The 26,331-nt window shown below is 35.4% G+C and overlaps 1 protein-coding gene across 2 annotated transcripts in view; it reads left to right on the top strand.

The window, feature by feature from the left end:
- The window catches only part of GBE1 (1,4-alpha-glucan branching enzyme 1), a 283,180-nt gene that overhangs the window by 131,033 nt on the left and 125,816 nt on the right, over positions 1-26,331 (top strand). For both annotated transcript variants that reach the window (XM_043593882.1, XM_043593881.1), the window contains exons 6-7: positions 254-344; positions 5,189-5,398. In XM_043593882.1, the coding sequence (XP_043449817.1) occupies positions 254-344; positions 5,189-5,398 (301 nt within the window). The remainder of the gene's footprint in view (positions 1-253; positions 345-5,188; positions 5,399-26,331) is intronic.

Genomic DNA, 26,331 nt, shown 5'->3' with positions numbered 1-26,331 from the left:
TCAAATAACTAGTTAGAGTACCACTCTCAAGAACTAACTGTCCAATTTTGTATTAGAAGGTCAGACAAGTCAAAGATGTTAAAGAAGTAGAACTTTTCAAAGTGATCAAATCCTTTGTATGTAAATGATCGTATGTAAAATTTAATGTCCTTAGAACAAAGATGCTGTGTGTGTGTGTGTGTGTGTGTATTTCTTTTTCATTTATTTTTTTTTAATATTGCTTTTAATTTCTACTTGATCTTTGCCTATATAGGATACAACTGCATTCAGATGATGGCAATCATGGAGCATGCTTACTATGCCAGTTTTGGTTACCAGATCACAAGCTTCTTTGCAGCTTCAAGGTAAAATGAAAGTCTCAATTATAACCATTTTTATTTGAGAAAAAAATAAATAAATAAATAAAGTAATTTTTACATTTTATGTGATATTGTTTTGTAATCTATTTGGGGGTTAACAGTTTATCATTTTTTTTTTTTTAACTACAATCATAGACTCTCTTTTCATCAAGCCTTAGTGGCTAGCCATGATTCAACATTGCTTTTCATGAAATGATTTCTGTTAAAAAGTATCCAGTTAACGTGCTGAAATTGTCATGCATTTGGAGGCCCAAGTCTTAATCAGAAAATCATGCCTCATGGAAGTCATTATTGCCAGAGATCACATCCTTTACTGGAAAGAGATTGGCTCATGTAGGAACATTACTGAGAAGGCTCTTGGTAGGACATATTACTGCCCACAGAAGGATTGTCCTTCTTTCTAGGCTTAAATCCAAAGAATGTGGATCTCTGGGCAGAAAGACACCAAAGAGTCCTATGTAATTGAAGAGGTATTGACCTGAACATGTCCAACATTGTCTCCATCTCATGGAACTTACACTGTTGTGGCATATAGACATCAATCCAATAATCATACATATTGGTTTAATATAGACATCAATAATCATACATACTGATTTCTATCTGTAATAAAAGCTAGGAAGAAAATGACAGGGTACTATAAGAGCCTAGAATGAGGGGTCTGATCAGTTTAGATTAGATCTGAACTGATGTTGAGACTGACATATAAAACATAAGTAAGAGTGAACTGGGGGAGGAGTAAAGTAGGAATAAGGAGATAGTTTTTCTATCTAAAAAATATTGATACTTTTACCTGTTTCTCTATATATTCTCTAATATAGTGAATAAATTACCTGTATTTGTGATCTCTAAATCTTTCATTCCTCTCCTTTCTTGAGCTCATTCCGAGTAGGCTTTTCTCCTCTTCATTGAAATTGCTTTTGTCAAGTATACTGATGACCTCCACACTGTTAAGTCCAATGATCAGCTATTATCCCACTTGAACTGTCAGCATTTGGCACAATTAATTACTTGCACCTTGTTAGGACATTTTTCTTTCCTTGGTTTTCAGGAAACTATTATTCTCCTGTTTGTGTATTTCCTATCTCTTTACTGCCTTTTTTTTTTTTTTTTTAATTTGCTTTGCTTTTTTCTGACCACTAAATATTGGACCTCCCAGGGTTCAGCCCTTGGTTCCATTCTCTTCTGTATATGTATGATGTACGTTGAGGGTCTCATCAAGGCTCATCCATTCTTATGCCTTAAATATACTTTACATTATACTGGACTCTTCCCTTTCTGTACCTGCCTATACTCAGCTATCATAAAACCTAACCACCTGTAACTTCAAAATATATCCTAAATCTGGCTTCTTCAATTGCTACCATCCTGTTCCAAGTTGCCATTATCTATAACCTGGATTATTTCAATAGCCTTTTAACTTGTCACTCTGTTTCCTCTTGTTCTTCCACCCCTTCCCTAGCCTTCTTTCCTCCATATACATGGGCTACTTTCTGCATGGTGACCTGACTAACCACTTTAAAATAAAAGTCAGATCATGTCCCTCTCTTGCTCAGAACCCACTAACAATTCCCTATCTCTTTCAGTGCAAAAGTCAAAGGCCTTATATTGGTCCATAAGACCCCATGTGTTCTGGGTCTTGGTGGACTCTCAGGGCTCATCTCTTTCTGGATCATTACACTCTGGCTACACTAGCCTATTTGCTATTCTTCCAGTGTTCCTAGCTTATTAGCTTAACTCTGTCCCCAATACCCTTTATGTCTGGATATCCTATCTTTTAGATATTCACACACCTTGCTCCTTACTTCTTTCAGGTCTTCCCTTGAACATTGCCTTCTTCATGAAACTTTCACTGATAACCCTGTTTAGAATAGCATACCTGCCCTTTCCACCAGTGGCTTTGCTTCATTTTTTTCTTTAGACAAGTTAATGCTATCTGACATCCCCCATGTTTTGCTTATTTATTTGTAGTCCTCCAATCCTCCAACTAGAATATAAATTCCATAAGGGCAGTGATATTTATTTTGTTCACTGCTGAATCTCAGAGCATAGACAATTTCGTGACACATGGTAGATGGCTTAATAAGTATTTGTTGAAAAAACAAATGAATGAAAGAGATTTTAAGGCTATTTATTTACTGAGCATGCTGTTCATTGAGTAGAAAAAAGGCTGGGATTGGCACAAAAACAGACACATAGACCAATGGAATAGAATAGAAACTCCAGAACTAGACCCACAAACGTATGGCCAACTCATCTTTGACAAAGCAGGAAAGAACATCCAATGGAAAAAAGACAGCCTCTTTAACAAATGGTACTGGGAGAACTGGACAGCAACATGCAGAAGATTGAAACTAGACCACTTTCTCACACCATTCACAAAAATAAACTCAAAATGGATAAAGGACCTAAATGTAAGACAGGAAACCATCAAAACCTTAGAGGAGAAAGCAGGAAAAGACCTCTCTGACCTCAGCCGTAGCAATCTCTTACTCGACACGTCCCCAAAGGCAAGGGAATTAAAAGCAAAAGTGAATTACTGGGACCTTATGAAGATAAAAAGCTTCTGCACAGCAAAGGAAACAACCAACAAAACTAAAAGGCAACCAACGGAATGGGAAAAGATATTCGCAAATGACATATCGGACAAAGGGCTAGTCTCCAAAATCTATAAAGAGCTCACCAAACTCCACACCCGAAAAACAAATAACCCAGTGAAGAAATGGGCAGAAAACATGAATAGACACTTCTCTAAAGAAGACATCCGGATGGCCAACAGGCACATGAAAAGATGTTCAGCGTCGCTCCTTATCAGGGAAATACAAATCAAAACCACACTCAGGTATCACCTCACGCCAGTCAGAGTGGCCAAAATGAACAAATCAGGAGACTATAGATGCTGGAGAGGATGTGGAGAAACGGGAACCCTCTTGCACTGTTGGTGGGAATGCAAATTGGTGCAGCCGCTCTGGAAAGCAGTGTGGAGGTTCCTCAGAAAATTAAAAATAGACCTACCCTATGACCCAGCAATAGCACTGCTAGGAATTTATCCAAGGGATACAGGAGTACTGATGCATAGGGGCACTTGTACCCCTATGTTCATAGCAGCACTCTCAACAATAGCCAAATTATGGAAAGAGCCTAAATGTCCATCAACTGATGAATGGATAAAGAAATTGTGGTTTATATACACAATGGAATTCTACGTGGCAATGAGAAAAAATGAAATATGGCCTTTTGTAGCAACGTGGATGGAACTGGAGAGTGTGATGCTAAGTGAAATAAGCCATACAGAGAAAGACAGATACCATATGGTTTCACTCTTATGTGGATCCTGAGAAACTTAACAGGAACCCATGGGGGAGGGGAAGGAAAAAAAAAAAAAGAGGTTAGAGGGCAAGAGAGCCAAAGCATAAGAGACTGTTAAAAACTGAGAACAAACTGAGGGTTAATGGGGGGTGGGAGGGAGGAGAGGGTGGGTGATGGGTATTGAGGAGGGCACCTTTTGGGATGAGCACTGGGTGTTGTATGGAAACCAATTTGTCAATAAATTTCATATAAAAAAAAAAAAGAAAAAAGGCTGGGATAAGGAGAGAAAGGGGTAAAGTGTCCTAAATCTAAAGTTATTGGAAGGAGCCAAATTAGGCAGTGCAGTAGGTCCTGATAATGTCCACAGTCTTCATCCTAAGCACAATGGGAGTATAAGTATGACTTCAGGTAGAGGATGAAATGATCACATTTTCATTTTTTATAGATAGTTCTTGCTGCCCAATGTAGTTGACTACCAGGAGACCTGCGATATACTAAGCACTGTACTGCATCATGGGAAACCAGATAGTAAGAGCCTCTGCCCTCAAGGGACATATGATGTAGTGAGGAAGTGAGATAATAAATAATTACAAGGGTGATTGGGTGATTATTTACTTAAAGAGTAAAGTTGATGCTATGGAAGGCCAATATTGAGATTTTACATAGGTTAAGAAAAGCCTTCCCTCTTAGAGGAGTGATTTTTGTTTTCTTTTTCATGCAGACTAGAAAGCTGCTATTAACACAAACACATGTGCCTTTGAGCTACCCATGTTTTCTGCTTGGGTGGTGACAGACATGGCCCATCCTCTTGGCCTTCTGGCACCTGAAGGCATTCCAGTTTGGGAATAAGTAGGTACAAGAGTGATGACCTCACTCAAGATACCAAGGACATTGAAAGAAATACTCCAAGAGACTGCCATTCCAAGCATACATACTCACAGGAATGGCCAGGTTTATGAACAGGGATTACCATGCTCCCCAGGCAAAATAGCCTTGGAAAAGAAAGTCAGAAACTCTGAGTTTAGAGAAACAGAGTTTACTACCTACTGGGGCGTCTGGGTGGCTCAGTCGGTTAAGCATCCGACTTCAGCTCAGCTCTTGATCTCATGGTATGTGGGTTCAAGCCCTGCATCAGGCTCTGTGCTGACAGCTCAGAGCCTGGGGCCTGCTTCAGATTCTGTGTCTCCCTCTCTCTTCGCCCCTCCCTCACTCATGCTCTGTCTCTCAAAGATAAATAAACACTTAAAAAAAAATAATTTACTACTTACTAACTCAAAATGTGAATTTTCATTGGGATATGAATCTATGTCTAATAGCTGGATTTTAATTATTTTTTATGGAATGCCTTAAAATTTGTTTACTAAGAAATACTATTCCACTTTGACTTGTACCCAAGTATTATGTCATAGTGCGTTTTCATATTTAAAGTACCTAGTACTGCACTGGTAAAACAAATGATACACAGTAAATGGTTCTTTGATTTAAATATGATATGATTTTGTTTCTGCTTTATTCTTTAGCCGTTATGGAACGCCTGAAGAGCTGAAAGAACTGGTTGACACAGCTCACTCAATGGGTATTACAGTCCTCTTAGATGTGGTGCATAGCCATGCTTCAAAAAATTCAGAAGATGGATTGAATATGTTTGATGGAACAGATTCCTGTTATTTTCATTCTGGACCTAGAGGGAATCATGATCTTTGGGACAGTCGATTGTTTATCTACTCCAGGTAGGTACATGTAATATGGAAATGTTTTTACTGAAAAAATATTTCAAGGAATATTGCTAAATTCATTGTGTGTGTAGTCTTTCACTGGTATACAACTTGTTAAGCTGATTTTTAAAAATTATGTAAGGAATGTTTACCATACATATAGACTTTCCTTGTTTTGAATAGCCCATGTATTTGTGGTAAGTTTCATTAAATTTCAGTTTTACCAATCTTAGGCCACTTAAAATATATTGGTTCTGTGGTCACTTAAAATGATTTATATGAATAATTCTTTAATATCTAAAATAATACTTTATGAAGTTGAATTAACTATAGCAAGTCTCCTTTTAGTAGAAATATATATTGTATAAAATAAGCAATTTTTTAAAATGTTACTTCATATTTTGCTATCTTAATAATATTGCCATATTCCTGATCACAGCTAAATTAACATAACTTTAATAACAAGTAACATTTATTAGTATATAATATATCAGGTATGATGCCAAGTGTTTTAGCTATATTAGCTACATATTTTATTTTCCTTATTCTGCGTAACATCTCTACTTACACCTGGTAAGTTCTATTGTTAGCATCATGTTACATAAAGGTAAGCTAAAGTTTATTGTTGAAACAGTTAAGATTAAACACATCTCTGGCTTCTTTTACCATTTAAACAGAAGGGTGTTTTAGGTGATTAAATCTAGATAGCTTCATAGGGCAAAATATTTTAAAATATCAAAAATACTCTGTATCCGTTATTGATTATAAGTGAAAATATAATGAAAATATGCTGTCAGGAATATAAAAAGTAGCAGAGTATCAACATATAACTAACTTTTTATAATACATATTTTTGAAATAATTTAACAAATTTTCTTTTGTATGCTGCATTATACATAAACATACATGTATCTGGATGTTTATGTATCTGGATGTATCTTGCTGTAGCAAGTACTTTGACAAAATGAAGGTTTCTAATTTTTCAACATAAATTAGATGACTTTCATATGGAGGAAATTGTTTTGCTTTGCTCTTTCCTGAATGTTATACATTGTTTTATATTTCGTAACTGTATAGGAATCACTCATGCCAGATGAAGGAGCATAACATATTAGAAAAGACACAAGAGGTAGAAGCATGTGGCAGGGTTCCAGGCCTAGTTTTGGTCTAGAACAAATCGATTAATCATTCTGGTTCTCAGGTTTTTCATTATAAGAGGAAGCAGAGTTTGGGGGCTAATACAATTCCCTTTGTAAAGGTATTTTGTATCTGTGTCACCTTTTTGAACATTGCTTTTCATACTATGGATGTATAACAAGTAAAAAGGACTGAACCCATGCTAATTCTGTGATATAACTCCACTATTGAGAAAATCTTGTAAAAATAGTTTGTGGGCAAGAGATACAATTAATTGTACTCTCTGGTTCATATCTGGATGAATAAGAGTTGACTCTGTACTATAGAACTGTGCCTTATGAGAGAAATGCATTAAATAGTTAAATTTTTGTGTTATGACACAATTCTTCTGTAGAACTATGTCTTTAAAGAAAAAACTTTAGGTGGATTTTTTAAATGTTACAAAAATGATTATTTATTTTATTAAAATATTTATTATAGTGTATTTTTCTATACCTGGAGCTCCCATGGTCCATTAAAAGCCATCCAGTTTTCTAAAGAAAAGAGATTATACATAACTTTTTAAAGAAACATTTCTATTATAGAAATTAAGACATATTATTTAATACTTGTTTTATTATGGAACTATTAACCTTTCTCAGGTGCTTGCTTTTGGTGAATAATATATAGCATGATTCTGGCTTATAATTTTTAATATGACTAATTCTTTTGGCTACATTATGTCGTAGAGGGTTAGTACTTTGTAAATATAGTTCCATGTAAAATGCATTTTATTATTCTATACGTTGTTCTGTTTGACAATACTGTACCTACATTTTCCAATTTAAGAGAACTAGTATTTTCTATATAGGTTAATACTATCGGTTATGACATCATTATACAATATAGATAAAACCCTACAAAGCCAATTTAAACAAGTTAAATCACCAAATTTAAACAAATAATTTTTTAATACTTAGATTGCTCAATGTACAAAATAGTAAAGATTCTAGGGCTCTTTGAATTATTTTCTCACTACTGTATACAATTGATTAAAAACTGTATTGACAAAATTTATATTAGCTTGATGAAACATATCAGGATTTTCTTCCTTCTATTCTGATTAGTTATAACATATGCAATGTGACAGTAACATTGCTTTGCTGCAATGCTAAAGCCTTTTTTATAATCAGCATTTATGTTTTAATTTTTATCCTGCTCTTTTGGTTATTGCTGCTTAACCAGCTCAAAGTTTAGTGACTTCAGATAATAGCAGTTGTTGGGGCGCCTGGATGGCTCAGCCAGTAGAGCATGAGACTCTTGATTTCCAGGTCATGAGCTCGAGCCCCATGATGGGTGTAGACATGGTTCCAGACCAGCAATTTGGGTATAGATCAAGAGGAATGCTCTTCCTTTCTGCATGTCCGGTCAATTGGAGTGGTTTAATTCAAGGGTGGAACATCCACTTTGTTTAAGGATGGTTCATTCACATGACTGACAGTTGGTGCTGGCTCTCAGCTAGGAGCTCAGTCATGGCTGTGGGCCAAAGGGCTTCAGTGCCTCTTGTAGCCCACTGCACAAGCTACTTGGACTTTCTTACAATAGTGAATTCCCAAGTGACATTCAGGCTGCCATTTCTTATGGTTTGGATCTAGAAGCTGACACAGCATCATTTCTGCTCTAAACTATATAGATTGAATAGTTATAGATTCAAGGGACAGAAGCATTAAAGAATTTTAGTTCTGTGTTTTAAAATACCCATCTATAACAAGTTTTGACCGCATACAATGAACATACCACTTGACAAATTCAAAAATATATTGAAATATTTGTCTATGTGGAAATATTATTTTTCAGCTGTATTTCTGTGGTAGAGAGTTTTGTCTGAAATAGGCAAATTTTTTAAAAAGTTTTTTAATGTTTATTCATTTTTGAGAGACAGAATGTGAGGCGGGGGAGGGCAGGGAGAGGGAGACACAGAATCTGAAGCAGGCTCCAGGCTCTGAGCTGTCAGCACAGAGCCCGATGTGGGGCTTGAACTCAGGAACTGCAAGGTCATGACCTGAGCTGAAGTCAGATCCTTAACTGACTGAGCCACCCAGGTGCCCCTGAAACAGAAATTTTTTTTAAAAAATATGTACCTTTCATTATGAAAGTAATAATGTCATTGTTGACAATTAGAAAATATAAAAAGACCCACATTTTCCAAAATAAAAAAAAATATTATTCTTAATAAGTATAAATAACATTCTTTGTACATGAGTACATTTAATGACCATAAACTCATTAAACATATGTATACACACATGGAAACCTATTACTCTCCCCATGGAATAGCTACTCTGCCTGTTATTTTGGGTTGATTCCTTACCCAGATAAAATCAGAAGCTACATATTTTAAAATACAAGTTCTTTTCTCCTGCTTATCTTTGATTTGTTGATTAATATTACACTCCATGGAAAAGCATATATAAATATGGTACATGGCTTGTGTAAGGCCTAAGCCTCTTTTTTGAAAACTTGTAATAATTTTGAAATAATTATATTTACTGTTTGAAAAAAAATTAATCTTATATAGAATCAGCTTCTGTAAAGATATGTTGCTGATGCTTATTCATCCTATCTATATGTCATAACCTGTCACCGTTTATACTCTCTGATTCAAGTGCCATCATCAAAGTTATCAGAATTAAATCTCTCACTCCGAGTAATACCAGAGATCTGTCTGTGCTATTTCATTACCTGCTATGAATAAATTTCCAATCAAGAGCTGCCCATGTTTTAATTTTCTGTCTACTTGGCTGAACTGCCTTCTAGCCCTGCTAAATTACTAATGACAGTTCATAACAGAGGTTGGGATGTCCTTACTTTAGTTGGTAAAGAGAACTTTCTGACAAATCTGTCATCCATAAGTTTCTGAAGTTTCTAGATTTAAGAAATAATGGATACAATTTAGAGGTCTAAGTTTTAAATTCTGTTTTGCTTATTCCTCTGGCACTGTGTAAATGCCCTTGATAAAGATAACTGCAGATTTGTTGAGCTTAAACAATTGTGCCTTAACTATTACTAAAGCTTCAAATGAGTACCTTTTCTTTGTTGAGTATTTCTCTCAGAGATAAGGTATTGAATCTCAAAGGAGATAACATAGTACAGCTAATGTTCTTTTTTTCTCTGAAATTTACATTTGGGCACAAAGGTATTGTAATCATATTCCTTCAGGGTTCATGATGAAACAACTATTAGATAGAAAGATATTCTACTATTATCTTGAGTTACTAGAGTTCCTTTTAGGAACAAAAGTAAATCCGGTTTGCTTTTTAGCGTCATAAACACATGGAATGAAATACTCCTTAGTATAGACACTATAATAATTGTGTTTTTAATTGTGGTAGTCCTTTCCATAAGTTAAAATGTAGAAGGAAATTCATGGGGGGGCCTTTCTTGTTTAGAGTGGATATCTGTATCTTAAGTGGTCTATGGTATCTTATATGGTTTTTTCTTTTTTTAGTTTGTGAATATAGTAAATTCCATTTATTAAATTTTGAATGTTAAGCTAGTCTTGCATTCCTGGGGTAAACCCTCATGAACATAGTTGCTCATATTCTAGACAAAATTTTAGTATATTTATATATGATATTTTACCATGACCAAATCAGTTCTTAATGATGAATCTTAAGGATTATTGTACATTGATGTATTAGCTAACGAGTATATGGTATGGTATATCTTGATTTGCAAGACTTTTAAAAGCTAAGTATCCAGGACATGATTAGAAACTTGTAATATTATTACTGTAAAGAGAACTTAAAAGGCATGTACTTCTTTGTGGTTTCTTAAAAGCAAAAAAAAAAAAAAAAAAAAAATCAAAAAGTCATGTGTCATGGGGTGAAATAACTTCTCTTTTTATGGTAGTAAAAATGGCCACAATAACAAAAAATAACATAGAAAAGTTAATGTGTGCAACTAACAGTTTGGTATTATCTGGAAAATTTAAAGATTCATATGTCCTAGGATGCATTGCAAAATATATACACTTGGGAAACTCCTGAGCATATGCTAATCAGAAGTTTGGGAAAAAATAGACCAAAAAGTCATTCCCTTCAGGGTATGGATAATATTTTAAAAACTAATTTGAAATAATGGTTTTTAAAGAAATTTCTGTGGATTTGGGGAAAATATCAAGAAAAAATTTCCATCATTGTGATTTTATTGCCACAATTTCATTCATAAAAGTTCTTTGCAGGAGTGCCTGGGTGGATCAGTTGGTTGAGCATCTGACCCTTGATTTTGGCAGGGGTCATGATCCCAGGGTCATGGATTGAGGCCCTCATGGGGCTCTGTGCTGAGAGTGAAGCCTGCTTGAGATTCATTCTTTCTCTCTCTCCTTCTCTCTCTCAGTCTCTCTCTCTCCCTCTCTCTCAGCTCACTTGCTCTCTCTCTCCCTCCACCCCTTGTCCCTGCTTGTGCGCTCTCTCTAAAATAAAAATAAATAAATAAATATTTTTAAAAAGTTCTTTTCATGCACATAAATCTTGGAAGTAGTTTTTGGTGAACTTTTAAAAGGGTTTCAGTTTTAGTATTTTGCAAGCCCATTGGTTATAAATATATAAATATAAGTAAATATAAATATAGATATAAAATGTAAATATAAATATAAATGAATCCTCTTGTGGTTACCTAACTTCAGGGAAAGTGGAAATATACAAGTCAAATTTTAGCAAAGATGATAGATGATGGAGGGAGTGGAAAAAAAAAACTTTTATAATTGAATAATCCCAGCCATTGATTATCTCATTTATATCTATGTATTTTAGTGAGCTGTTACAGCCAGGAGAAGCATTAAAATCACATATCAAGGTGACTTTTAACTTTAACCAGACCCTTGACTATTTTATCTTTATTTTAAAATTAGTTTCTTTGTGTGTATGAGTTAACAGTGCACTTAACGTGTTACTAAAGTGTCACAAAAAAAGCAATTAATAACTAATACATATATATGGAAATACACAAATGGAGGGATGTATACATATATGGAGGGATGTTGACAAGTTTTCACTGATAGGGCACACAATCAAAAAGTTTACTGATCCCTTAATTAGATCAGTTTTTAGGTAAATTAAGATTAACATCACAATTTTAAAAAAAATAATCTATTTTTAGGTTAACATCATAGACTTTTTTAAAATTAACTTTTTTTCTGAATAGTTCATTTATTCTATTGACTATTTAACAAACATGAAATATCTACCAAGCATCATGCCTTTACAGACGTGATATTTTCAATATATTTAAGTGTAGCACAAACCCTAAAATAAAATATGTGTTTTTAATTTCTTTGGATCGGTTTCCAAACATTTATATATTTTTTTAACTGAGGTAATACATCATCATTTTAGACAGACAAATATCTGTCCTATTTGCTTTATAAATTTTCAAAAAGCAAACAAATGATTTGTATGAAGCAAATGATGGATGTAATAAAGACAGTTTTGAACATTGATATAGCAAACAGCTAACTGTGGCTAAGACAGTCAATCAACAACAAACAAATAATACTCTATTCTTCATTAAGAACATTAAAATCTCACAGTAAGATTGTTGTTAATAGCTTCAGTGAGTGCTGGATATGCCATAAAAAGTCTTAACTGTTTTCTTCTTTCATAGTACATTTTCTTTTCCCTTTAGTATTTCTTTGTTGTATAAGCCAGAACCTTATTTCAGCTTGATTAAGGAAAATGGTTAAATCTACTATTTCAAAGAAAGTAGAGTGAGATTCAAAATGCAGACAGACTAATTCTCTATTTTAAAAGAGATTAAGAAAGTTGCTATATCAATCTAATCTGTCTGGATTTCAGTGTGAATAGTAGAAATGTAGCTTCTCTCACAGGGTTTATGAGATTATTCAGCCTAGCAGAAAGGTTTCTGTCGATGCAGAGCACAGCACAGGGGTGAGGATTTACAGTCTTTGTATGAACTTTGTTCCAGGTATTATCTGCCCCGTTTATTCCCCACAAGTCTAAAATTTAGGTACATAGGGATATTGTGAAAATATCTTGAGTATTTAGGTCTTACTCACCAGTACCATTCCCTTTTTCAAGTCCAAACTCACTTTAAAAGTAGGACAGTTCTACTTGATAATTTGCCTTAAATTTGAAAATGCTGTGCTCTAAAAGCTGCTTCTTTAGCCTAAGACAATGGTCCATGATAGTGAAAATGGTCTAAAAGTCCCTATTCAATGATTATTCATTTAAATGTGGAAATTTCATGGAGTCTATAATAATAATATCTGGTTTTGTTAATGACCTTTATAAACAAGCAGGTAAAAGGTGACAAAAAATCTATTTCCTGTCTGTGTGTAACAAAACAACTTGTTTAAACATGTCTATTTCCTAGGGAATGGACTAGCAGTTTTGAAGTTATAAAGCAGTATTTCATGGTTTCCTAGATGAATGATTTCCTTAACATTAAGCTGCAGATAAATAATCCATGTTACACTGAGCCAATTATTTTCAGAAAATATAGGTATCTCATAATTTTGGAAGGACACATTTGTAAGTATTACAAAGATTATTCACCTTTGAGAGGTTTCCCCCTACTCATTTTGATTACCAATCAGGCCTATTTTTCTCTAACTCCTGAATTTCCACTCCACATTTTGTGATGGTGAGATATCCCTGTTTGGTTGTACCTCAGGTCTTCAGTCTGTCTTTTTTTTTTTTTTTCTTTCATTGTTAGTAAGAGAAGCCCTCAGCCTCAGGATTGATTTCATTGTCTCCTTCCAGGCTAATAATATGCCTCCCAAAGATTAGACCTTTGCCTGTGTAGCCTTTCAAAATTCTGTCTGCTGAAAGCATCAGTAAAACTCAGGGGCAGTTAGAGTTAACATTTTCTCTCAGTGCTTCAGGAAACAAAACAGCATGAGAGCTAACTGTTCTAAAACTTGAGATCTCTTCCTAGTACTGTGTTAGGGGTAGCAAATGGGCCCAACTGGATGTCCAGGTGTATTCACCTGGTCTTTGTTGTCTGATGATAATCATGATGATTACAGTGGTGGCCATTGTTAAGGAACATTCAATTTGGAGGCAGTTGATACTTTACATATATTATTGAACTTCCTTATGTGACTACTTGATATAAAATGACTCCTCCAAGAGCACCTGAGTGACTCAGTCCATTAAGTATCCCTTGATTTTGGCTCAGGTCAGGATCTCACAGTTTGTGAGTTCCAGCCCAATGTCAGGCTCTGCCATTGACAGAATGGAGCCTGCTTGGGATTCTCTCTCACCTCTCTCTCTGCCCCTCTGCTTGTGCAGTCTCTCTCTCTCTCACTCTTTCTCTCTCTCTCCCTCTCTCAAAATAAATAAATAAACATTAAAAAATAATTAAGTAAAATGACTCCTCTCGTCCCCCACCATTCCTTCTCTCCTTTTCTTGTCTAATTTTTGTCCATTGTACTTATACCCACTCTGTGACATTCTAAATATTGTTTTTAATTTTTAATTAAATACTGGTTTTTATTTTAATTTTTAAAATTAAAATTTAATTTTAATTAATTTTAATTAATATTTTTAATTTTATTAATAATTTTAAAATTAGTTTTAATTTTCATGTTATATGTATTGTTTATATATTAAATATGGACATAAAGTTAATAACTCCTTTTTATAGAATGTATTTTATTTACAGTAAAGCAATCTCATGCTTTCTCTGTCTTATAAGCTTTTCACTAACAAATTTGTTTTCCATGAAAATGACACTGTACCATATTGATTCGGTGGGGTTGCTTTTCTTTCAAACTGAATTCAATGGAGGAGCCTACAAAAGATTATACACACATACATACATATAGATGTATACACACATACATAAATATAGTTATATGTATGTATACATATACATATAGATGTACGTACATATAGATGTACGTACATCTAAATGTATACATATACATATAGATGTATACACACATACATATATACAGCTATATGTGTATATTATATAATATATGATATATAATATAGTTACATACGTATATAATATTGTTTATATATATAATTAAATAGATAAGATTTGGTATAATATGAAGGAGATGGTTTTGGAATTAGGTGACTTGGATCTTGAACTGAGTAGGTTAGCACTTGAATCTGTTTCATGTATAAAGAACTCATAATGATATTATTTATGTGCCACAGGGCAGATGTCAAACTATTTTAAACAGTAATTGAAAATGTGTGGTAAACTAGAATATAGACTGTTAAGGAAAATTTGGAGACATACTTTCCAAGTTTTAGTAAAGAAGGAAAGCAGGGCTCAGCTCACAAATCAGGCAGGTAACTGAGGGAGCCAGGCCAGCTGGTGCTGTTGGCAACCTGGAGCGAACAGGTTGTGTCTAAGGGGACCACCACCCAGGGCTCCTGCCAGTTTCCACATGAGAATGTAACCTGTGGCACCACATCGTCCAGTTCTTTAAGTCACCATTCCACACTTTATTTGAAATCTCTCCATTTTTAAATGTCTACAATTGCTGGAAGAGGTAAGCAAGAGAATGTAACCACTGATTGACTTCCAAGCTGTACTCAGGCAATTAGAGGCTCCTCACCCCCTCGTCTGTCCTTGGAATGTCCACTCTGCCTACCATTTCCACCATAGGAGCTGTTCCAAGGACAAAGCCTTGAGAGAGCAAGGTGTTGTTGAGACTATCTTGGCAGTATATGTACCTGAAGCCAGTTAAGGCCTCTATAAAAAATTTTCAGATTCTGGTGGGCAGGTATGGGAATCTATTCATCTTGGAGCTGCCCAAAACAAGCTTCATATGTAAATTCCGTTGCTTATTAAAACTGCCACCTACCAATCTGAAGTGTCTTTGTCTTGCCTCTTACATGATCTCTCCCCACCCTTCCTGTATTCCGGTTTCAGATCATACCTAGAAAGCTCCTGAAGTTGCAAACTAACAGCAATTAATATAAAATTTTGAAATTACCAGACCAAAGGAACACACATTTGAGATGGCTATAATCTCTGGGCCACCAGGGCTATCTCTGTACCCTAAAATATGCCTTGGGCTGTGACAATATCAGATTCTGCCAAACTTCTAAAATTAAGTAGTAAATTAGGTAGTGAATCAAATATGATAAGGGCAATGATACTTTTATAGATTAAACACAACATTGTAACTCTTTTTTTATTAACAGTGAGAATTTCATAAACTTAAACTGATTGTATGATATTATCACTCAGCAAAATTGCATTAATATCTCCTTGATTTTGGTAGCAGACAAATCAACAAAATAAATAAGTGTCTTTTAAGATTGGCTCAATTAAACCATGTACATTTATTGAAGAAATCTACATAGTTAAAATGCAGTAACCTTTGTTTAAGACGATGCATCTTAGTTGTGATTTCTTAAAAAAAAAAAAGTAAATGTAGTTATTGACCTTTGGAGGCAATACAGAGAATGGGTAGTGGCCTTGACTGTAGTTACAAGCCTAGACTCAAATACTAGTTGTACCACTGATTAGCATGTAAATACAGCCAGATTAATGAATCTTTCTAAATTTGATATCCCTCTCTATAAAATAAGATTCTTTTTTTTTTATTATTTTTTTTAACGTTTATTTATTTTTTTTGAGACAGAGAGAGACAGAGCATGAACGGGGGAGGGTCAGAGAGAGAGGGAGACACAGAATGTGAAACAGGCTCCAGGCTCTGAGCTGTCAGCACAGAGCCCGACGCGGAGCTTGACCTCATGAACTGCAAGATCATGACCTGAGCCGAAGTCGGACACTTAACCGACTGAGCCCCCCAGGCGCCCCAATAAAATAAGATTCTAAATGTACCTGACTCCTGTGATTGTGGAGGTTTAGTGACACATTTATCCCCACGTCTGACTTACAGTCGGGATAATTGCATTGTCACCCTTATTACCATATAATTGTCATAATTTTCTTGTGGGCAGATTAGCCAGCCAGCCTCATCCTCTGAAACAGAATCAGAGGCATGAAGACAAGGAACAGCATTTTGTTTTCATCAGCCAAAGGACGTGCCGTAATCTCTGTGGGTCTGTTCGTTTGTTCGTGTGGTTTCACACTGTTTTTTAAAAGCACATTAAGCTGTTTTTTGTTTTGTTTTGTTTGTTTTGTTTTGTTTGTTTTTTGTTTTGTTTTGTTTTGTTTTGTTCCACATTTGTGGAAATGACCAATGATAGTCAACATCTAACGGTGTTGAGAAGTCACAGCCAAGAGCAATGTTAGAGGGAGAGAAAACCCATCAATGTCAGAAACCAGAAGTGAAACCACGGCAGTGTAAGGCCACGTAGGTGCAGCAGCAAACAGTTCCACACTCCAGTTGTCTCTCTGGGCATCATTAGACTGCAGTGTAGAATAATCATAATGAACGTGAGTCATTAAAAAAAACTGTCATGTTCGAAAATTTTCTTTTAAGATGCCAGGAAGAAGGAAAATGCAATTTCAAAATATTTCCACTCAAATTGTTAAAATTTTAAAAGTTGTTGTAAGGATTAAATTAAAGTTATCTGTCAACAATTTTTTTTTAATGAGGATTACTGTAAAAATTTCATTTGTGTGTATTGCTTTTTTCCCTTCCAATGTGGGATAAGCAAAACATCTGTCTACTTACTACTATTTTTAAATTTTCTGGTGAAAAGGGCATTTTATGAAACAGCTATTGAATTAACTTTGTTTTTAAAGATGTTTTAATTTTTTTTTAATGTTTATTCATTTTTGAGAGAGAGACAGACAGACAGACAGAGCATGAGCAGGGGAGGGGCAGAGAGAAAGAGGGAGACACAGAACTTGAAGCAGGCTCCAGGCTCTGAGCTGACTTAAATGACTGAGCCACCCAGGTGCCCCTGAATTAACTTTTAAATCAGGGGCCATGTTTATATTTCTTAGGACACTACTGTATGGTGGTCTATTCTGATTTTTAGTCTCAGAGTGTTTATTGTAAATCATATTGTTTATTCTTTTCCAGTAATGGAGTTTTTTAGTATAATGGCTAAGCTGTTTGTGGTAATAGTATCTAGATTAATTCAGGCAGGAAGGGCCACAGTCCTTTTTTTCTTTCTGTTTTGACTGGCCATTGATGTTGTGACAATGGTTATAAGTAGGGAGATCATACCTTTATGCTTGTTGTTTGGTGCCCTGTATGGAATAGCATTTACCCCTGATCTCTTTCTTTCTGACAAAGTGTTATTATTATTTTTTTTAATGTTATTTATTTTTGAGGCAGAGAGTGAGCAGGGGAGGGGCAGAGAGAGAGAGAGAGAGAGAGAGAGAGAGAGAGAGAATCCCAAGGAGTCTCTGAGCTGTCAGCACAGAGCCTGACAAGTGCTTGAACCCACGAACCATGAGATCATGACCTGAGCTGAAATCAAGAGTCAGGTGCTTAAAACAGACTAAGCCAGCCAGGCACTCTGACAAAGTGTTATTATTCAGAGTCTCCTTATAATAAGCTAGCATGGGCTTTGCTTGACCTACAGTTTGTCCTTCTTGCTTCTGCCATGAGCTCATCTCCCAACTTGTGTGGTTACATTTGAAAGGCTATCAGAAATAGTCTATCTCTCCATCTTTTCCCAGACCTTTCCAGAAGTAAGGTATCTCACATCTCCTGTACAAGAAGAGAATTTAGGGAGCTTAGTGATGAAATGAAGTGGATAAACGTAGCAAACACTTTCAGGCCATAGGGGTGGTGAGAGAAGCATTGAGGACCGCTGTCTCTGCTGTCAGGCTGCGGGCTGGCAGGGTCAGTGGGAAAAATGGGAAATGAGAGGCAAGGTGTACATTAAATAATCATGCAAAACAGAAACCAACAATCCTACTGAGGAGCATATAGAATAATACTGTCCAAAAGAAATATAATGTAAACCACGTACTTAATTTTAAATATTCTAGTGTCCACATCCATCTCTAACATGGTGATTAAAGGGACCTACCTCATGATGCTGCTGGAAGATTTTAAATGTTAAAAATATGTAAAATTCTTAGCATAGTTCCTGAATATAGTAAGAATCAGTTTTGTTTCTTAAAACTTCCATTGTTTATTCCACATCCAGACTAAATTGTTGAGCTCAGATTTATGTATCATACAAACGCTGAATGCGTATCCATTTAACAATTACAACTCCTATTTATATTATGTCCAAATTATTTTTCAAATCAAGATCGTCTTTTCTACTCCCTGCACTGAGTTAAATGCTTTTATTTGATTATCTACCTTCACTCCTTGCTCTCTTACCTGCAAATATATGTTTTATTTATGTCAGTTATTGAATTATGTTGTTGTAATTGAGCTTTTCTCCTGTATACCAAGCATGAATGTCAGCTTCAGCAAGGCAAAGACAATGTTTGCCTTGTTTCTCTCTAGAACAATGCTTGACTCATTTAGACACAAATTTATTGAATGGATAAATAAATGAATGAATGTATTTATGCTTTCTAGTGTTCCCAAATGACAATATAGATCTCATCCATCTTATAACCCTATTGTTTAGCACACTCTCTCAGAACGTACCAGAGCAGACTGTCAAATGTTTGTCCAGCTGAGCAACAATGAAACCCATTATCTCTACAGAGTAATACTTTAGGTCCTTTTATTCCCAGTAATAGCAAATAGTCTTTCAGTTAATTCATGAAGTAACAATAGCATCAAGGTTTCTCACTGGCTCTTTGTTCCAGTATAACTGTGGGAAATGATCCACTGAGGAAGAAAGTTCAGCAGGATATCAATGTGTGTCACGTGAAGAGTGTTCAGTGCTCAAATAAATTTGGAAAACCTTGAACTAAATCAAGTTCAACACATTTCTTTATAGTTAAAATTCTTGGGATGTTTAATTAGCTAATGTGCATTTTGAACCTCCTAGTAAGGGCTATACAATACTTTATTTCTCACATTTCTTTGACCTTGAAGTACTTCAGTGCACTTTGATGAGAATTAAAAAAATAAAAAAAAATCTTAACATGGCTTAAGAGGTTTTTGAAGGACCTGTATCTGCTCTCATCTTAACATATTCTTTCTATTGCTCATTAATCTCTTACCACTCTGGTGCTTTTCCTGCATGGGGGCCTCTGCACATGCTTCTCTCTCTGCTTCGAGTATTTCCCTTGTATGGCTATCTCCTATGTGTTTTCCAGTCCACAGTGTAAAAGCCCCTTCTTTACCAGTGTAAATTCCCTTGGAATGCTTATTTGTGGCTTCTTCTTTTTATCTGTCATTTATTTATGATAATCTGTGGCTAAAATTTGTGATACTCACATTCTATATTTTAAAACAGTTAAAAATTACCTATTTTTTCCTTTGATCTCATAGTTAGGAAATATACCGTTGTATCAGTTGGGCATGTGAAAATTCCATATTATAAACATTGTTAATGGTGTCTATATTTTTGTAAAGAATATCCTACTTGAAATTTGTATCCTTGAAATAAAGTGAAAATTTTCACTAATCCTTTAACCAATAAAGGTATAGTGACAGTAACATGTGATAGTTAGGGGAGGGAATTAGGGTAGATTTGCTTTGTCATTCAAGCTCTTCTGTGTCTAGGCTATGTGCAGCTCCTTCCCAAGGGGTGCTCATCATTTTTATTATGTACTTACTTCACTGAAACCTTTATATTTCCATCTCTTCTTTACCACTCCCAAAACCCTATCAACATGTCATATCCTTTATTTATAATGTATGTTTTGAAGAAATGAAACTTCTTTATTATTATTTCCTCAAGCAGAAAATAATAGCACAACCTGCTTCAGGATTTACACTTATTTAAGAAAATACTATGTATTAGTCTTCCTGCAACAGCGCATCAAAAGTTTGTCTAGCTGCCTTTCTTCTCCTTATTTTCATTGTATTTCTCCCCCCCCCCCATATAGATCTCAGCTGTACATTTAGCAATTTCCGCTTTATGATATTTAAAAGAAGAGAGCCAAAAAAAGTGAAGACTTTTATTGTTTATTTATGCTTGTCAATTTCTCAAAAGAGTCAAAGGAAAATTATCTCTATGTTCTTTTTAAAAGCCTTAATAGGGGAGCCTGGGTGGCGCAGTCGGTTAAGCGTCCGACTTCAGCCAGGTCACGATCTCGCGGTCCGTGGGTTCGGGCCCCGCGTCGGGCTCTGGGCTGATGGCTCAGAGCCTGGAGCCTGTTTCCGATTCTGTGTCTCCCTCTCTCTCTGCCCCTCCCCCGTTCATGTTCTGTCTCTCTCTCTGTCCCAAAAATGAATAAACTTTGAAAAAAAAAATTTTTAAATCCTTAATATATGTTCAGTCAGTGAGCCCGACATGGGCTCAAACCCACAAACAGTGGGATCATGACCTGAGCTGAAACCGAGTCAGATGCCCAACCGACTGAGCCACCCAAGCACCCCTAAACTTAAGTAATTTAGAGATGCCAGGAACAAACCTGAGGGAGGTTTTTCTGCAGGATGCATTAACATCCTGGAGAAAGTTGAAAGGTGATTCTTGTATGTGCTTATAAATTGTATTACTACATAGATATTAACTAGCTCACATGAATATGCTGTAGGTTGTTTTCCTGTGTTTTCTCATCATTTACATACGTGTGTGTTTGTAGACACATCTAAAATCTGAAAGTTTATACAGATTAATCATAGATTAGTTAACATTTTAGTTTCTTTCACTTCACTACAGCTCATAATCTCCACACCCCTAAGATTGACAGAAAATAGGATAGAATATAAATTTCTAGGCTGTTCAAGTGGATTTGTTTTAAAGCAAAGGGAATTTTGTTTTAAAAATAGATATGAAATGCTTTCTCTGTATTAGAAATGTCTGTTAAATGTGTTAAGAGAACATAAGTGTGTTCAATATGTATATTACATATGTATATAAAGTGAACTTCTCAGTGTCTTAGCTTTTTAAAATGAGTAAATAAGTATTAGGAGCCGGAGGCTTTCTGGACACTTGTTGATGATTAAGTAATTTGTTGTTGAGAATCACTTATGAGAAATATTTTTGGCATATTGAAATGCTGATTTAACTAAGTTATTTATTTAGCAAAAGATGTATTGAGTACTTACACAATGAGTACATTGTGTACCCAACATGTCTAAACCCTGGGAATGAGGCAGTAAAAACAAAACAAAACAAAAAACAGTAGGACACCAGTCCTCAGAACCCTGCCTGTGGGGAAGGGACCATATAAAGGAAATTTCCAGATAGTGGCGGGTTCCATGAAGAAAACTAAAGCTAGCTGGTTCAGTATTGTGTTGCATGGCAGCTGTCTTTTAGTGTGGTCAAGGTAATCATTTCTAAAGAGGTGATATTTAAACAGAGACCTGAATGGAAGGGTACAATATAAAATTCAGTATAAAATCCAGTATGAACCGTGAGGAGAAAAGCAATTGTGAAGTCCCTGTGTGGGGGGATGAACAGGCTTGGTGTCTTCAAGAGAAGGCAAGAGAGATGTAGGATGGTAAGCAAGAGATAATTTTAGGAAACTCTAGAGAGTTTGGTGGCAGTTTTTAGATCCTGGAGCCTTGTAAGACCTTATAAGGATTTTGGATTTTCTTCTATTTTAGTCAATTCATTCTCTGTTTGATGGGAACCTGCTAAAAGATTTGGATCATGGGAATGGTGTGACAATATTGAAAAGGTAATTCTGCCCACTCTAGGATAAAGTAGATGGTGGAGAGGTGTGGGGCAGGTGTGCAGTTGGTGGGCTGGCAGTTTAAAACTAGAAGTTACCTGCTAATGGAAGTTATTTCAAGTTATGAGGTTGTATCTGAGCACTCAAAGAGTGAGGATGAGGAGAGCCATGGTCTGCCCCTGAGCTCTGAGTTACTCTCACAGGCAGAGGTCAGGAAGACAAACAGAAGGCAGCTAAGAAGACAGGGAAGGATCCGCAGGTGAAATAGGAGGTAGAGTCCACCAATGCCAACTGCATTCGCAGGGCCCAGGACCACAGATTTGGATTGATGGTCGTTTATTTGGAGTAAAAAGAGTTTTGGTGGAATGGTTGGGCTAGAACTCCGATTCAGTCACGCTACTGGGTATTTACCCAAATATTACAAAAACACTAATTTGAAGGGCTATATTTAGCACTCCTGTGTTTATCGCAGCATTATTTATAACAGCCAAATTATGGAAGTAGCCTAAATGTCCATCAGTGAGGAATAAAGAAGATGTGGTGTGTGTATAAAAAATGGAATATTATTCAGCCATAGAAAAGAAAGAAATCTTGCCATTTGCAACAACATGGATGGATCTAGAGAGTATTATGCTAAGTGAAATAAGTCAGAGAAAGACAATTACCATATGATTTCACATATGTGGAATTTAAGATACAAAGCAGATTAACATATGGGGAAAAACAGAGAGAAACCAAGAAACAGACTCTTATGTATAGAGAACAGAGGGTTACCAGAAGGGAAGTGAGTAGGGAGATGTGTGAAATAGGTGATGAGGAGGAAAAGTACACTTATCTCAATGAGCACTGAGTAATATATAGAAGTGTTGAATCATTATACTATACACCTGAAACTAATATAAGGTACCCTGGGATTAAAATTAAAAAATAAATAAATAAAGTTCTGATTCCGATGGGTTAAGAAGAGAATGGCAAGTGAGAAAATCAAGGCAGCAAGTATAGATAAATTTGATGAGGAGTTATTCTTTAACGGGGAGCTAAAAGGGAGGGTTAACATCAGAAAATTTATTTTAAGGTAAGAATATTTCAGCCAATGAAATTGAACTGATAGAGAAGGAGAAATTGCTAAGTCAGCAGAGAATGGGTAACTACAGGTGCAAACCACTTCAGAAGGGAAGAAAAGATGGGATTTGGTGTACCAGTGGAGGGTTGCTCTTGGAAAAGTTCAGGGACAATTCACTGATGGAATAGGAGGCAGAGTCTTTGGGTTTTAACCAGTGAGGGGGGTAGATTTGATCAGGGTTTGATGATGTCTTCTAATTGATTGTATTTTTCCAATTAAATATAAAAAGCTGGACAAGCCACTGAAAGTGAAAAGTTAAGGGAGAGGTACTAGAAATTCCAGGTGAGAAGAGGTGTAGAATTGTCATGTGAGAGAGTGGGGGATTTGTTTCATTAAAGAAATATGATGAGATTCCTGAGTAATTCTGAGGACCCACCCAGGTTTGAGCTAAGCAAAAAAGTTAAATTTGATCAGGGCTAGGGTTCTGCTAGGACTCGGGGCCTTCTCTTAAATCCCTCTGAGGGCTGTTTTAAAGTTGGGAGAAGCACAGTCTCCTAGGATTCCCTCAGTAGATTTTCGAGTGACATTTGCCTTCTCCATTTCCCTTAAATTTTCGTAGAGTTAATTTTTCCAGTTAATAACAGAGTCATAGTTTTTTCAGGTAAGATCTATTAAGTAATCAGTCACAGCAGGGGGTATAATTAACTATAAGTTAAGTAAGCTTGAGAGACAAGTGATTTGAATATACTCAATTCATCACCAAGTACATTCTTTATAGTTTTACTGGAGTGATCTTTCTCAAATGCAGATTTGGTGTGTGACTCACAAAGGTAAATCATTGTGTGGTAAGCCATAGCCATCTAAACAGATGGATGCTAACAGCTCTGGTGAAAATGGAGATCTACTGTCGCTTGTAGAATCTCTCACACTTGAGGCTGCCTCCTCCTTATAGATTATGTCATAGCTGGATACTTGATCATATAGGATAGAAATATGGGACCCAGAGACATAGAAAACAGCATTTCATATGCCAGTTAGTCTATATCAAATATGACTCCAAGTATTTCTCAGATATTATCCTTATTTCTAGTCCCACTGACCAAAGCTGGGATCCTTTAGATTGCCCGAATGGTCCTGAGCACAAAAATGCCATTGTTCGCTAGGTAGTTAGAATTGCAGTTAGTAGTAGATGACACATGGCTATTGTCCAGTTGGCAGCTATGTCAGGAAAAGCCTGGTGGTTGTGTATGTGTGTGTGCATGTGCACATGTGTTTGAAATAGTACATGGGGTGTGCCAACAGAATCCTAACTCCTTGGATTTTTCTCCAGGTCAGAAACTAGGTTCATGGGTACATTCAATTACAACTTTTTGATGGATAAAAGGATCTAATTCTAAATTTTAAGAAAATACACATATTAAAAGATGTGGCATTATTTTTAAAAGTTACTTGTAATAGGGATGTGGCGACATTTCTTCTATATTGTATGGATGCCCTTGGCCAGTCTCTGGGAAGAAGCACACAAATCTTAAAAACAATAGACAGTAGTTGCAATGGGTCATTCCTGTGTCCTGAGGCATCAAGGTAGGGTGTTTGCTCAACTGTCTACTCTCTCAACCCCTTGATTCCTATCTGGTGAGTGCTGAGGTATGTCAGAGGGGAAAGGACCACATATTTAAAGTAATTCTACTAAATGATGAATTCTAGGTTCTTGGCAAACTAGGAGCTCTAATTAATTAATATCTGACCTCTTACTAACTCTCTAAATTCTACAATGTAGAGTTCCTCTCACACACTGAGTCTGTGCCTTTACACATGCTAATTATTCCTTCTCCTTTGGAACACCCTCCCTTCTCTACTTTCTGAAGTTCTTATATTTCAAGACCAAATATCTATCTCCCCTCATAGGAAACCTTCATAAAAGCCTTCCCGTTACCACCTCAGTACCTGCCCCCTTAACTCTTCTCCTTCCTTATTCATTTCAACAGATGTAATCTGGACTTCCCCTTCTTAAATACTTAATTTATAGGCCTAATAATGTGTAACATTGAAAAACTCCCCATGTTAATATTTTGTACTGGACAACATGTCACTTCAGTGGACTGCCTTGTTTTTGTTTTTTAAAGTAGGCACCACTTCCAATATGGGACTCAAACTGACAATCCTGAGCTCAAGAGTCAGCCAGGTGCCCCCAGTGACCTGCCTTTTGACTTTATTTCCACATCATGTGTTTGTTCTCCAATGCAGATGCTTATTAACTACTAGAATCATACCTAAAAGTATATATCTTGAAAGAGTAGTACTCTGTACATTTCTTGAGATATTTTGATGCAAAATGCTCTGCCCATTCCCTTTGGCTTTTAATATTAAAAATTATTTCTATTTCAAAAATATTTACATCTTCTCATGCTGCCATGCAGTATAGACTTTTAACTGATATATTTTATATCGTTCTGTTTTAATTTTATGTGTGCTCTGAGTAATTTATGAAACTTTTAAAAAATAAGAAATCATGATATATTTTTAATATATCAACTGATATATAAAGTCTACTTCTTCCTAAGTGTGGAGATAATTTATTTTATAAATTTATATATATATATTTATTGTCATGACATTTAATACTATACTGTTTTTTACTTACGATGGAAAGGTTTTACTCTAAGAGACCTACTAAAAAGAAAGCAAATAGAAAAACTTTATTTTAAATGTAAAATGATGCTTTGCTTCTTCACATTAAAATGCATTTAAAAATGTCAAAATAAAACATGTAAAGCCAAAATTAAATCTCTTGATCACATTTTTGAAAAGTGATAACTCTCTATTTTAATTAAGTCCCTAAAGAATTTTTAAATGTGAATGTCTGTGACCTAGAGGATAATTTTCAAACAATTATGTATATAATTATTTGCTGTGCAGTTTTTCTCAATTCCACATAGTCATAATTTTATCAAGTACTTCTCTTACCCACCCCCATGAAACATATGTTAAGTATTAAATGATTTTTAAGTTCCAAACTACCATCTCATTATCATATCTATCATGGCTTATAATTAACTGCCAAATTAATTTTTTTTTATTTATAAACAATTTATATAAATATAAAAATACAGAAATATGCACTTAAATATAGAAATAAGTGATCAAATTG

The sequence above is a fragment of the Prionailurus bengalensis genome, chromosome C2 (genome assembly GCF_016509475.1).
Source record: "Prionailurus bengalensis isolate Pbe53 chromosome C2, Fcat_Pben_1.1_paternal_pri, whole genome shotgun sequence".
Taxonomy (NCBI): Eukaryota; Metazoa; Chordata; class Mammalia; order Carnivora; family Felidae; genus Prionailurus; species Prionailurus bengalensis.
This window is presented reverse-complemented; position numbering and strand designations above follow the sequence as displayed.